This window comes from Ceratotherium simum, chromosome 7 (genome assembly GCF_057802395.1).
Source record: "Ceratotherium simum simum isolate JZ-2026a chromosome 7, ASM5780239v1, whole genome shotgun sequence".
Lineage (NCBI taxonomy): Eukaryota > Metazoa > Chordata > Mammalia > Perissodactyla > Rhinocerotidae > Ceratotherium > Ceratotherium simum.
The window spans coordinates 29823722-29838234 of record NC_141906.1 but is presented as its reverse complement, the minus strand read 5'-3'; the positions used below and the strand labels follow the sequence as shown (position 1 = coordinate 29838234).

Genomic DNA, 14513 nt, shown 5'->3' with positions numbered 1-14513 from the left:
TTGCCAATCCTCCTCTTTTTGCTGAGGAACACTGGCTCTGAGCTAACATCTGTGCCCATCTTCCTCCATTTTGTATGTGGCACGCTGCCACAGCATAGCTTGATGAGCAGTGCATTGGTCCATGCCCTGGATTTTAACCTGTGAACCCTGGGCCGCCAAAGCGGAGAGCGTGAACTTAACCACTATGCCACTGGGCCAGCCCCCATTCTGGTTTTTTTTAAATGTGTTTTAAGTGGTTGAATAATATTCCATCATATGAATATACCACATCTTATTTATCCGTTCATCAGTATGGACATTTGGGTTGTTTCCACTTTTTGGCTGTTATGAATAATGCTGCTATGAACATCCCTTTACAGGTTTCTGTGTAAACATATGTTTTAAGTTTTGGGGGGATATACCTAGGAATAGAACTGCTGGGTCATATGGTAACTACATGTTTAACCTTTTGAGAAACTCCCTGACTATTTTCCAAAGCAGCTGTACTATTTTACATTCCCACCAGCACTGTATGAGAGTTCTAATTTCTCCACATCCTTGCCACCACTTGTTCTTGTCCATCTGTTTAATTTTAGCACCCATTAATATTTTTCCAGCTCTCTTCTTTATGTTTTCATCTTTTACTCTGATATCTGTGCCTTAATGAAGGCCTTTAAGAGCACAGATACCTGGCACATAACAGAAGAGTCTTTATTTATTTATTTTTTTGTGAGCAAGATCAGCCCTGAGCTAACATCTGTGCTAATCCTCCTCTTTTTGCTGAGGAAGACCGGCTCTGAGCTAACATCTATTGCCAGTCCTGCTCTTTTTTTCCCCCAAAGCCCCAGGAGATAGTTGTATGTCATAGTTGCACATCCTTCTAGTTGCTGTATGTGGGATATGGCCTCAGCATGGCCGGAGAAGTGGTGCGTTGGTGCGCGCCCGGGATCCGAACCCCGGGCTGCCAGCAGTGGAGTGCGCGCACTTAACCGCTAAGCCGTGGGGCCGGCCCCCAGAAGAGTCTTTAAACTCAGACTATTCAAGGTAAATCATCAGTATTACCATATTTCGTTGACTCTGTCTTTGCCTATGGCTTGTAAGGTACACCGTGATTTCATGTATTGTTAAGATAGAAGAAAATACTGCCAATCATTATTAAAAGATGAGTCCCAATATAAATGTTAAGATGTGAAAAGTATTTATCATAGAATCTGTGAAATGTAATAAATGTGTAGAAAGGGTGCTCCCATCATACCACAACATGTAGTGGCCTTGTACTTTGTTTTGTAACACTTGTAAAGACTGGAGTGAAGGAAATGATTTGACTGTTTTTCATGTTGAGAAGCTGATGGCAAAATTTGATTTTCATCTTGTTTTCTGTAGTTCCCTCTACATTGGTTGTTAAGTTCAGTAAACATTTTTAGTGGCTAATTGTACTAGTCATTCTTATAACAAAAGCTAACATTTATATAGCTTTTGCTGTGTGTTAGACACTATTTTGAGCACTTTTTGTATTTTAATTAACTGAATTTTACACTATCCCTATGAGATGGGTACTGTTACTATCCCCATTTTACTAAGGAGGAAACTGAGGCACAGAGAAGTCAAGTGACTTGACCAAGGTCGTACAGCTAGTAAGTGGTGGAGCAAGGATTTGAATGCAGATTGTCTGACTCCAGAGTCTCTGATGTCAGCAGTATCCTAGGCACAGAAGATGAATGAAATAAATATTGTCTCTTCCCTCAGCACAACTTACCAGGCAGTATTTGAGGGTGTATTGATAAATTTGCATGAAATTATTGTTATACTTTTGGTAATGAATTTTTATTTGTGTTTTCAGGACATTCAGTCAGAAGAAGGCTGCTATTGAAAGAGAGTATGCACAGGTAAGCTTGGAAATGGAGGTCCCCATCCTAGCTGTACGTCTTCTTTGGCTTACGGGCATGTATGGTTGGAGAGAAGCCTTGTAGTCCCTGCATCCTCCTTTTTTTCTTATTTCGGGCTATCTCACTTTGATCCCCCTTTTGCTCCATTCGAATCTTCAGATGAAGAGCTAAGCTGCACCTTTTTACAAAGAAGGTTGTGAACCTTCTGGGAGAAGATAATATGTACAGTATTTTTAAAGTATTTATAAGTATAAATAATAATGCATTTTACAATTATATGTATTAATTCTCCCTTATATTGTCCCATTCTCTGCAGTTTTATGAAAGGTTAATTGTTATTTTTGTTCAATCAGGCATTTATTTCTCATTAGGTCCCTGTTGATAGAAAATGGTGTGCTTTCAATGGATGGTATGGTGCTATTTCTAGGGGAATTTAAGTATTTCCTTCTTTTATTTTAATTAAAATCGTTACTTGCTCCCAGATAGCTAAATGTGCCAGGAAAAAATTATATTGATATATCATTTTGTGGATACGTAAGATTTAAACCTACGCTTCCTTGTACAAAAACTGTTTAACATAATTTGGAAATTTTGGCCCTTGTAAGCAATTGCTTTCTGTGTGGAGTAGAATTCTAAAATTGATCCCCCCCCCAAAAAAATTATGACAGTAGTATTTGTAACAAAATTTAAGAATACGGAAGAGCATTAGAAGGAAAATTTAACACCCAGGAAATGCAGTACATGGTAACTGCTATTGCTGCTGCTGCTATTGTTATTTTTATTTTAAATAATGAAATTGGGGCATGATTTTCTTGATATTTTGTCAGGTTTGGTTTTAGTTTTATTCTAATTTCATTGTAGTTAGCCAAGTAGCTCTGTCTTTATTTTATTTAATAGTCTTAGAAGAGCAGTGTCTGTTCCTTGAAAGCATGATAGACTCATACATTCATTAATTCAGTCATTAGTTATTGAGTGCTTATTTTATATCAGGTACTTTACATAATGAATAGCATCAGTTCTAATATTAGTGTTGAACCTTTATTCTATCCATGTATAATAAATATTAGCAATGATAGCTAACCTTTATTGAATCCTTACATTGTCCCAGGCACTTTGCTGATTATTTTACATTTGTTATCTGATTTAATCCTCTCAATAAACCTGTGAATTAGGGACACTTATATGCCCTTTACAAATGTGTTTCCATATAGTCCCTTTACCAGAATGTTTCCATTGGGATCTAAGTATATGATCTGCTTTTAAAATTTAATACAAAATACACATTTTTGTATGATATATTCTTCTGTAACATGATTTAAAAGTTTTAGTAATCAAACAAATAGGACAGGTTCATGATTAAAAATGTAAAATACTACATTGAATAGTATGAAAAGTAGCAGTCCTCTGCCCCAATTCCAGTCTCCATTCTCAGAAAAATGATTAAAAGCAGATGCTTATTTTGGTTCTTATGGTGATCATTTTCATATTTTTAAATAATGTGCATATAACTGATTCTTGATTTATCAACTCTAGACATTGTTGCTTGATTACTTCTTATAATAAATGAGAAATTCGCTTCCTAAGCGATTCTTTTCCAGCCTGCTCTTTCCAATATAATTTGGCACTATTTTAATGCCTTTGTTACTTTTCTAACTCTAAATGATATATTTCGACTTCTACTCTTATTCAGTTAAATACATATATATTTTTATTGTTTCTGTGTATATGTGTATGTACACAGTACAGTGGAATTACATTTTACAGAGCAAATTTACTTTTGAAAAATTTCTTTGAATGTCTTTCAAGTAGATTATACCTGGTTTTGTCTATATAATAATGTATGTAAACTGTATAAGGTACGTGATGATGTATATTTCAAAATTTCATGGAATAATCATATTCAGAAATTAAAATGTTCCAGTGTCTCTCTTCTTGGATCAATCAAGCATATTTATGGAGAGGCAGTTTACTAAATCTTCTTATTTGTCATGTTTGCCTTTTAGATGATTTTTCTCAGTTCTTCATACTCTTCAATATTTTCCCAATTAATTTTTCAATTTACTTCTTATGGATGTAGACAAAGCTATCTCTATGCTCTTCTTTGATTGCCTAAAAAGTGTTTTTATTTCTTGTCAATAGTAGAGAAACCTCTAAAATAATTGACACATTCTTTCTATGGATTTTGCCAGTATACAGTGATTATATCAGGCTTATTATTTGCATTCCCTGTCTGAAGACATACCCTCATTGGTGATAGGGTATGGTCAGAGAGGACAGCTATTTCCTATCTGTTTCTGTTTCTTTTTCTTTCTTTCCCTGGCTCAGTGTAGAGTTGAAATTTTGGGGTGTAAATTTTATTTTATTTTATTTTTATTTTTTCCCCCCAAGGCCCCAGTAGATAGTTGTACGTCATAGTTGCACATCCTTCTAGTTGCTGTATGTGGGACACGGCCTCAGCATGGCTGGAGAAGCGGTGCGTCAGTGCACACCCGGGATCTGAACCCGGGCCGCCAGCAGCGGAGCGCGCGCACCCAACCGCTAAGCCACAGGGCCGGCCCAGGGGTGTAAATTTTTTAAATTGAAAAATAACATATATACAGTAAGATGGACAAATCTTGAGTATATTGTTCAATAAATTTTTATGTAGTGAACACAGTTGTATAACTACTATCCAGATTAAGATTTAGAACGTTACCAGGGCCCCAGAAGCATTCATTACTCATACCTTGCAGTGGTAATCAGTATACTGACTTTTATCAGAATTGTTGTTACCTTTGGATTTCTGATTGCTGTTGAACTTAAACTAAATGGCATCATGTAGTATGTACACTTCTGTGTCTGATTTCTTTCATTCAGCATTAAGTTTTTGAGCTTCACACATGTTGCACGTAAGAGTAGTTCATTCTTTTTCATTACAATATGGTATTCACTGAATGATATATCAATTTGCTTTTCCTGTTTATTGATTATTAAAATTTTTTTTTTTTTACCTCTGTGTTTTTTTGTTTTTTTGTTTTGAGGAAGATCAACCCTGAGCTAACATCCATGCTAATCCTCCTCTTTTTGCTGAGGAAGACCGGCTCTGAGCTAACATCTATTGCCAATCCTCCTCCTTTTTTTTCCCCAAAGCCCCAGTGGATAGTTGTATGTCGTAGTTGCACAGCTTTCTAGTTGCTGTATGTGGGATGCGGCCTCAGCGTGGCCGGAGAAGCGGTGTGTTGGTGCGCGCCCGGGATCTGAACACGGGCCGCCAGTAGCGGAGTGCGTGCACTTAACTGCCAAGCCATGGGGCCGGCCCCTGATTATTAAAATTTGAGTTCTTTCCAGTTTTGGATGATTTTGACTAATACTTCTAAGCAAAAGTTTTATACATATCTTTTGATGGACATATGGATGCATTTCTGTCAGAATCTAGGAGTAAAACTACTGGGTCATTGGGTATATATGTATGTTCTACTTTAGTGGATATAGGTGGTTTTCCAGAGTGATTGTACCAGTTTACACTTTCAACAGCAATGTATGAGAGTTCCAGTTGCTCCACATCTTTGCCAACACTTGATGTTCTCTAAAATGAGTGACAGTTCGATAGATTGTAGTATCTCATTTTCTTTTTAATAAGCTTTTTAAAATTTGACGCATAACATGCATACAGAAAAGTGTGCAGATTCTAAGTCTACAGCTCCATGAATTTTCAAAGTGAACTCACTGATTGATATAACTAGCACCCAGATCAAGAAACAGAACATTAACACCACCCCAGAAATCTCTCTTGTTCCCCCCCGTTTACTGCCCTCACTCTCACACAAGTGTCCACTATACTGGCTTTTTTTTTTAAGCCGCCTTATTGAGATATAATTGGCACACAATAAACTGCACAACTTACAAATTGATAAGATTTGACATATGTGTATACCTGCGAAACTATCATCACAATCAAGGTAATGAACATGTCTGTAACCTGCAAAAGTTTCCTCGTGTCCCATTATAATCCCTCCCTTCCACTCACCCCTCCTTAATTCCCTTTTCCCCATCATCCTCAGGCAAACCACTAATCTACTTTCTATCACCATAGATTAGTTTGCAGTTTTTATAATTTTAATTTAATTCTATGTAATTGGAATCATACAGTATGTACTCTTTTTTGTCTGCCTTCTTTCATTTATCTTAGTTATTTTGCAGTTTATCTATGTTGTTGTATGTATCAATAGTTCATTTCTTTTTATTGTTCAATAGTATTCCATTATATGGATATAGCACAATTTATTTATCCATTCACTTTTTGATGGACATTTGAGTTGTTTCTATTTTTTGGATATTATAAATAAAGCTGCTATGAACATTTGTGTATAGACAGATATTTTCATTTCCCTTGGGTAAATAACATAGGAGTAGAATGGCTGGGTCATTTTTAACTTATCTGCCAAACTTTAGAAAGAGTTTGTACCATTTTACATTCCCACCAGTAGTATATGAGAGTACCAGTTGCTCTGCATCCTCCCCAACACTGGGTATAGTTAGTCTTTTCAATTTTAGATATTGTAAAAGGTTTATAGTGGTATTCATTGTGGTTTTATTTTGTATTTACCTAATAGCTAATGATGTTAAGCATCATTTTCATGTGTTTATTTGCTATACATACGTATTCTTTGGTGACGTGGTTGTTCAAATCTTTTGCTGATTTTTTAAAATTGGGTGGTTTATTTTCTTATCTATTTTTTTTTTTAATTTTATTTTATTTATTTTTTCCCCCAAAGCCCCAGTAGATAGTTGTATGTCATAGTTGCACATCCTTCTAGTTGTATGTGGGACGCGGCCTCAGCACGGCCGGAGAAGTGGTGCGTGGGTGCGCGCCTGGGATCTGAACCCGGGCCGCCAGCAGCGGAGCGCGCGCACTTAACCGCTAAGCCACGGGGCCGGCCCTTTTCTTATCTATTTTTTAAAACTTTTTATTATGAAAAATTTTCAAGCATATATGAAAGTAGAAGGAATTAGAACAAGGAATACTTATTAGCCAGTTTCAACTATTACCAATATATTACCAAACTTGTTTCATTTATAGCTCCCCATTTGCTGTCCCTTGCTGGTTACTTTTTAAAAATACTTTTGTGAGGCATAATTTACATATGATTAAAAATTCATCCATTTTTAGTGTATAATTAAATGATTTTTAGTAAATTTATAGAGTTATGCAACCATCAGCACAATCCATCATCCAGTGGGTTTCCTGTACCTGTTTCCAGTCAATCTCTGTTGCCCACATCGACTATCAGTTTTATATCTCTATAAATTGCCTTCTTTGGACTTGTCATAAAAACATACTCTTATAGTATCTAGTCTCATCTAGCTTCTTTTACTTAGTAAATGCTTTTGAAGTTCATACATGTTTTATCATGTATTGGTAATTCATTCCTTTTAATTGGTGAGTAATATTTCATAATGCAGATATATACTACATTTCGTTTATCCATTCACTAATTGATGAATACTTGGTTTGTTTCCATTTTTGGCCATTATCTATAATGCTGCTGTAAACATTCACATACTAGTCTTTATTTGGACATATGTTGTCATCTTCTTGGGTATATACCTAGGAATGGAATTTCCAGGCCATTTGGTAATTTATGTTTAACTTGTTTAGGAAATAGAAAAACTGTTTTCCAAATGGCTTTACAATTTTCCATCTCCACCAGCGATGTATGAAGGTTCCAGTTCTTTCATGTCCTCACCAGTGCTTGTCCTTCTCTGTCTTTCTAATTACAGCCATTATCGTGGCTATAATCATTATGAATAGTGCCACTGTGAACATTCTTGTATATGTCTTTTGATCACCATGAGTGTGGTCTGTTGGGCATATACCTAAGGAGTGGATTTGCTGTGTAATAGAGTATGTGTTATGCAGCACGGGAAGACATTATGAAATGGTTTTCTAAAGTGATTATTGCAAATTACACTCCTAACAGCAGTGAATGAGAGTTATAGTTGCTTTAAAACTGTGGTTTTATCTGTTTTTCATTTTAGCTTCTCTGGTGAGTATATAGTGGTAAAGAATTATGGATTTGATTAGCATTTTCCTGATGACTAATGAAGTTGAGCTTTTCATATATTGATTGGGCATTTGGATATCTTGTGTGAAGTACCTCTTCAAGTCTCTTGTTAGCCTTTTTCTTATTGATTGATAGTGTTGTTTATATATCCTGGATTTGAATCCTTTGTCAGATGTTATGTATTACAGATAGCTCTTCAGTCTCATGCAGAAATGTCATGTTTTGTGGCTACTTTTTTATCTAGTAATTGTTTCTTTTAATGAAAATAAGTTCTTAATTTTAATGAAATCTAATTTATTTTCTTTTATAGTCAGTGTTTTTTATGTCCTATTTAAGAAATTCATTGCTACCCTGAAGTCTACCTATGGTGTTAAGTAATGTTCTGGAATATTTATTTATTTATTTATTTATTTATTTATTTATTTATTTATTTATTTATTTTATTTTATTTATTTAGTGAGAAAGATCAGCCCTGAGCTAACATCCATGCCAATCCTCCTCCTTTTTTTTTTCCTTTTTTCTCCCCAAAGCCCCAGTAGATAGTTGTATGTCATAGTTGCACATCCTTCTAGTTGCTGTATGTGGGATGCAGCCTCAGCATGGCTGGACAAGTGATGCGTCAGTGCACGCCCGGGATCCGAATCCTGGCCGCCAACAGCGGAGCGTGAGCACTTAACCGCTAAGCCACGGGACCGACCCCTGGAATTTTTATTTTTTAATCTTTCACATTTAGTTCCATGGCCTATTTGAAGTAAACTTTTGTGTATGGTGTGGGATTGGGTCAAGATTTCATTTTCTGTAAGGATATCCAGTCAAGGAAACACCATATATTGCAAATTCTGTACCCCCACCCCCACCTCCACACTGGACTGAAGTGATATTTTGTGGTCAATTAGGTAACTATATGTGTAAGTCTATTTCTGAACTTTATTCTATTCCACTAATGTATTTTTTGAAATCTTTTTGCCAATATTACACTGTTTTCATTATTGTAACTTTATAGTAAGTCTTGATATCTGGTAGTGTGAGAGCCTTCACTTTTCTTGGCTCTTTATATTTCCATATACATTTTAGAATCAGTTTGTTTATTTCCCCGACATGCTGGCTGGCATTTTGATTAAGATTACTTCAAATCTTTAGATCAATTTGGGGAGAATTGACATCTGAACAATAGTGAGTCTCCTAAACCATGAACATCTCGACTTATTTAGTTCTTCTTTAATTTTTCTCAGGTTTTCCACTATTTTAAATACACCATCTCATTCATTGAAGGCTCCATTTTGTTGTAGACCTCTTTTCTTGAGCCTGCAGCCTCTTGTTTCAATCTGGCTTTTCTCTCTGATTGCTTTATAGCTCTTATTTGAATATGTTTTTATTTCTGTCTTGTGTTGGCTTCATTGATTCTTGGGTCTCATTTTTCCTCTTGATTAGTTTACCCCCTTTTTTGTGTGTGCAGAGTATTTCATGCAGTAATGTCCTAAGAAAGTTTTATGTTTGTATTTATTATTTCACTGTAATTTAATAAAATTTTGTAAAGAACAGGCTCTGAGCACACAGAATGCTATAAGTCCCTGATATGATTTTAAAGAGCTTCACAGTTTCCTTCATATGGATATTACAAAAGTAAAAGATATTTTTTGTAGAAGATTCTGGAAATCAAATAGAAGGAAAAAAATCATCTGTCCCCCCATCTTGTAGAGATTGCCATTATTAATTAATTAATGTTCTATCATATAACTTTACAGTTTTTTCTGTGAATGTGTATACAATTTCAATATATTGAGTGAATTTATTTAAGATTTATAAATATATTGTCTTGTTTGGTATATCCTTTCTTTAGTTACCACTATTTTATGAACATCTTTCCTTCTATATCCTCATTGAAATAACTGCATATTACAATTTGGGATAATTATATTCTGTTTTATTTGGTATACCATTTATTTAACTAAAATTTTCTTGGGTATGTAAGTTGTTTCTAGTTTTACTTTTTTTATATAAACAATATTATGCTGAACTGCTTTGCATTCATCTCTGATTATTTCCTTGCACCGGTTCCTGTAAGTGAGATTTCTGGGTCAGGAGATACATACATTTTTAAGGCGTTAGTAATATTACTGAATGCACTGTAAAAAATAGTTATATATGTTCCCAGCAGCAGTATATGAGAGTGTCTAGTTCCTGAGTTATTGCTACTATTAGGCGATATTACTTAAAACATTTTTGGGCCCATTTTTTTTTTTAGAAGACATTGGGTATTTTGTTTTACAGAAAAAAAATTCATTTAAACTGTATGTGACATTGTGCTTTCTGTATCATTTGCTTACATTTTTTGAAAGGACTCTTTCAGAATTAATTAGTGATATTTTAAAATTCATCTGTCTCTTGGCCATATTTAAAAAGGGAAATATAAGTGAAATAAGTTGGTTATGGTATTTCTAAAATGTTTTTATATTTAAACTGACTCTTCAGAATAACTTTTAGAATCAGAGCTATTAATTTCCTTGTTTTTCCACATATACAGTGGTCTCTCGGTATCCACGGGGGATTAATTCTAGGACCACCCCCCATACCAAAATCAGCAGGTGCACAAGTCCCTTACGTAAAATGGTGTAGTATTTGCATATAAGCTACACACATCCTCCTGTATACTTTAAATCATCTCTAGATTAGTTATAATATCTAATACAATGTAAATAGTTGTTATACTATATTGTTTAGGGAATAATGACAAGGTACATATTCAGTGCAGATGGTCTGCCGTTGGTTGAATCCTTGGATGCGGAACCCGCGGATATGGAGGGCTCACGTCTGTACCACTTAGTGTGTTAGGAATGCAGCATTTCTTAACAGAGGATCCTAGTATTGCCTCCAGGAATTTTTACTCTTTGCTGAAACCACTTTCCAAGTTTTCATGCAGGAAGTTTCTTGATCTTAGCAGACAGTGTCAGTGGAAGATTTCAGACAACAATCAAATGGTCTTCAAATATTTGTTGTTGGAAATGTCTAAGAGTTGTAGTTGTCTCCTTAAGCCCATAGAACAACCACCAAATTCTTATATATGCTTACTTGACTTCTCTGACCTTTTTTTTTTTTTGACTATGACTTTCTGACCTTTTTTCTCCTTCAATTTTTTTTTTTTAAAGATTTTATTTATTTATTTTTTCCCCCAAAGCCCCAGTAGATTGTTGTACGTCATAGCTGCACATCCTTCTAGTTGCTGCATGTGGGACGCGGCCTCAGCGTGGCTGGAGAAGCCGTGCGTCGGTGCGCGCCCGGGATCCAAACCCAGGCCGCCAGCAGCGGAGCGCGTGCACTTAACCGCTAAGCCATGGGGCCAGCCCATCTCCTTCAATTTTGAAAAAAGAATGATGACCATTCTCTTTTCCCTTCTTCCCTGGCTAGTTCTGGAGACCAGATGCACTAATGAGTATGAAAATACTTCCTAATCTATGTGTACATATGTAAGATGGTCTTTACTGTGTTAGATAGTTTTCCTTATCTCTGTAAATTGTTGTAACCTAACTTCATTAGATAATGGATTTCCCTGGTAGAAAGAGAGTGATGAATTAAATTTGGGGATCTATGCATGTATTATTATATATTCTAAGTCCCATTTGTCTGGAAAAAGTATGAGGTAAGGTAATGGGAGGACCTTCTTGCATTTGGGAAGGCCCTGTAAAAACCCTCCCAATATGAGAACATTTACTGTTTCATAACTACTTAACCTCTTTATTATGCCAGATTTTTTTTTTTTTGTGAGGCAGACTAGCCCTGAGCTAGCATCCGATGCCAGTCCTCCTCTTTTTGCTGAGGAAGGTTGGCCCTGGGCTAACATCCGTGCCCATCTTCCTCTACTTTATATAGGACGCCGCCACAGCATGGCTTGACAGGCAGTGCATTGGTGCGTGCCTGGGATCCGAACCTGCGAACCCTGGGCCGCCGAAGCGGAGTGTGCTCACTTAATGGCTGCGCCACTGGGCTGGCCCCAATGCCAGATTTTTTTAGCTATCTCTTTAAGTCTTTTAAAATACAAACATAACTCAGATTTTGTAATAGAAATCCATGCAACAGGATCAACTTTATGGAAATTTTCTTTATAATCCTAGTTGTCTAAATGTATCTATAACAAGAATCAAGAACAGTTATTACTTCAAACCTTAAGAGATTTACAAAATGAAATTTCCATTATGTTAGCTAGCTTTGGGTTTTGTAATTTTTTACTGAATTGGATTGAAATATCAAGAAACATTTTGACCTAATGACATTTTTCCTCTAACTTTTTGTTTGGAAAAACTTCAAATTTACAGAAATGTTGAAAGAATAATATACTGAAGAATGGTATTAATTTACTCTGTATTAACCAATTATTAACATTTTGCCACCCTTACATTATGCAGCTACACATATTTTTTCTAAGCTGGACTGTTTGAAAGTAAGCTGTACCCATCATAATGCTTCTACATACTTCGCTTTGTATCTTTTCAGAACCAGAGCATTTTCCAAAATAACTGTAATGTCACTATCACACCCAGATAATGAAAAATAATCCTATAATGTCATCTAATATGTAGATGATATGATGTATATTCAGATTTCCTCATTTATTCCCAAAATATCTTTTATAGCTGTTTTTCCAAGATCCAGTTAAGGTTTGCACATTGCATTTGGTAGCTATGTCTCTTGATTTGATTTGGAATATTTTCTTTGCCCTTTTTTTTTCATGACATTGACTTTTTGAAAAATTGTAGAATTGTAGAATACTTTATATTAGGAATTTTTTGGGTTTTTCCTTCATGATTAGATCTAGGTTAAATATTAGCAAAAATAGTACATAGATATATTGGACCTAATAAGATTTTATACTTTGTTTTGACAACTTTGGTAGATTAGAACACAACGTCACTGCTATTGCCAATTTTCAAGCCTGATTGAATCTATAATAACGATAGTAGATTCCTATAATTTATCAATTTCCAAAATTGCCTCAAACCATTTTTGTATTTTGTTGTATCACATTTTTCTGGTGCTCTGAAAAAAATGAAGTTTTGTGAGAAAAATCAAAAATTTGAGAATTTGGTTTAATTTTAAATTATACATTTTAGTTTAAGCCATTAAATTTTTTTAAGTATGGAAGTCTGTATATTCTTAACTGTTACATTTACACACATTTTAAAATCAACTGAAAAATAGAGCACTTGTCATTATTTCGAGAATTTCTTTTAAAGAGTCTGCTAGTTAAATTGAAAGTATGTGAATCATCTTTGTTACCAACTGTCTAATGACACTATTATAAGCTTCCTTTTTGGAAAGTTCCATAGTTCTGGCTATTATTTGTTGTTTGTATGTCATCTGAATAGTTAAGACTATTTAAATACCCCAAAAAGAAATGGGGTATTTAATGAATGAATGTCATTTTAGCAATTTTAGAACGGTCTTTAAAAATAAGATGGTTGTGTTTTAGTTCCTTCTGTTAATATTTTTGTCTCGCGGTTCGTCTCTGTTAGGAGCTCAATCTTGTGAATGTTGATGTTTCCTTAGTTAGACCATAGATGAATGGGAATCCATGCCCTAGAAGGATTTACTACATTTAATTTTTTATAAAGTACTATTTTAAAATTAGAAGTTTATTTTAAGATACACCAGTTTTCGTGTGTTGAGATAATATTTATTGAGGACTCTTCTGGGTACTGTGGATATGGCACTGTTCAAAAAAGAAGAAAAAAAAAGTGCTAGCATTTATAGAGCTTACGTTTTATGGTTGTGTGTTGTCTTCTGATTAAATACATTAACTCTTTTCCTTCAGAGCCACTGATACGGCATTATAGTCAATTGGAAAAGAATGACCTTTATGGAATTATTACTAGTGGTTTGTGTTGTCATCCTTTATACAAAGGATTTATTGGACAAAAAAGGTTGAATATTATTTGTGAGATTTAGAGAGCATAGAGATGAGCCATCCCAATAGAAAAGTATTGTAAAGGAAAAGAATTCAAGTGGGATTGATCAGATGACAGCAATTTGAAAAATAATACCTTAAGCACATGCAAAGTAAACTTGTAATACATTTTTAGTGGAATGTTAGAAGAAAGAAAGAAAATAATATCACAGAACCTTATTTACATTTGAAGGGATTTGAGCCTTGAACTTTTTCAAGTTGCTTGGTGCTTTCAATTTCCTACAAGAATGTTATTTTGTTTTTAAGCATGGTTTGTAAAATTCACTTTGTAATTCTTTAGAAATAACAGATGTGTTGCATATCTATTTATACAAACAAAACAAATGAATCTCTGAAAACACAGAAGCCGTATAAGAGTCATTAAACATTAAATATGAGGGTAAAATCAAGTCTGGCTCTTGACTGCAGTTAGCTAACCACTGAAGTGTTGGTGAAATCATTTGCAATACTCAAAATGAAATTGCTAAAGGCAAGTTCTGTGTATTAGTATACTTCCTGTAGTCTTTGGCAGAATGCTGCTAGTGAAGGAAGGATACAAAAGGTTACTGTGGCTGGAGAGAAAGAGCAGGAAAAGATTGTGGACTTTAAGGGCGGCTCCTCACCTAAGGACAAACACAGAGAAAACCTGGACACTGTGTCAAATAG

At 34.9% G+C, this 14513-nt stretch overlaps 1 protein-coding gene across 2 annotated transcripts in view; it reads left to right on the top strand.

Moving 5' to 3' along the window:
• FCHSD2 (FCH and double SH3 domains 2) overlaps positions 1-14513 on the top strand; it is a 256434-nt gene that overhangs the window by 38243 nt on the left and 203678 nt on the right. For both annotated transcript variants that reach the window (XM_087433411.1, XM_004433967.3), the window contains exon 3: positions 1820-1865. In XM_087433411.1, the coding sequence (XP_087289537.1) occupies positions 1820-1865 (46 nt within the window). The remainder of the gene's footprint in view (positions 1-1819; positions 1866-14513) is intronic.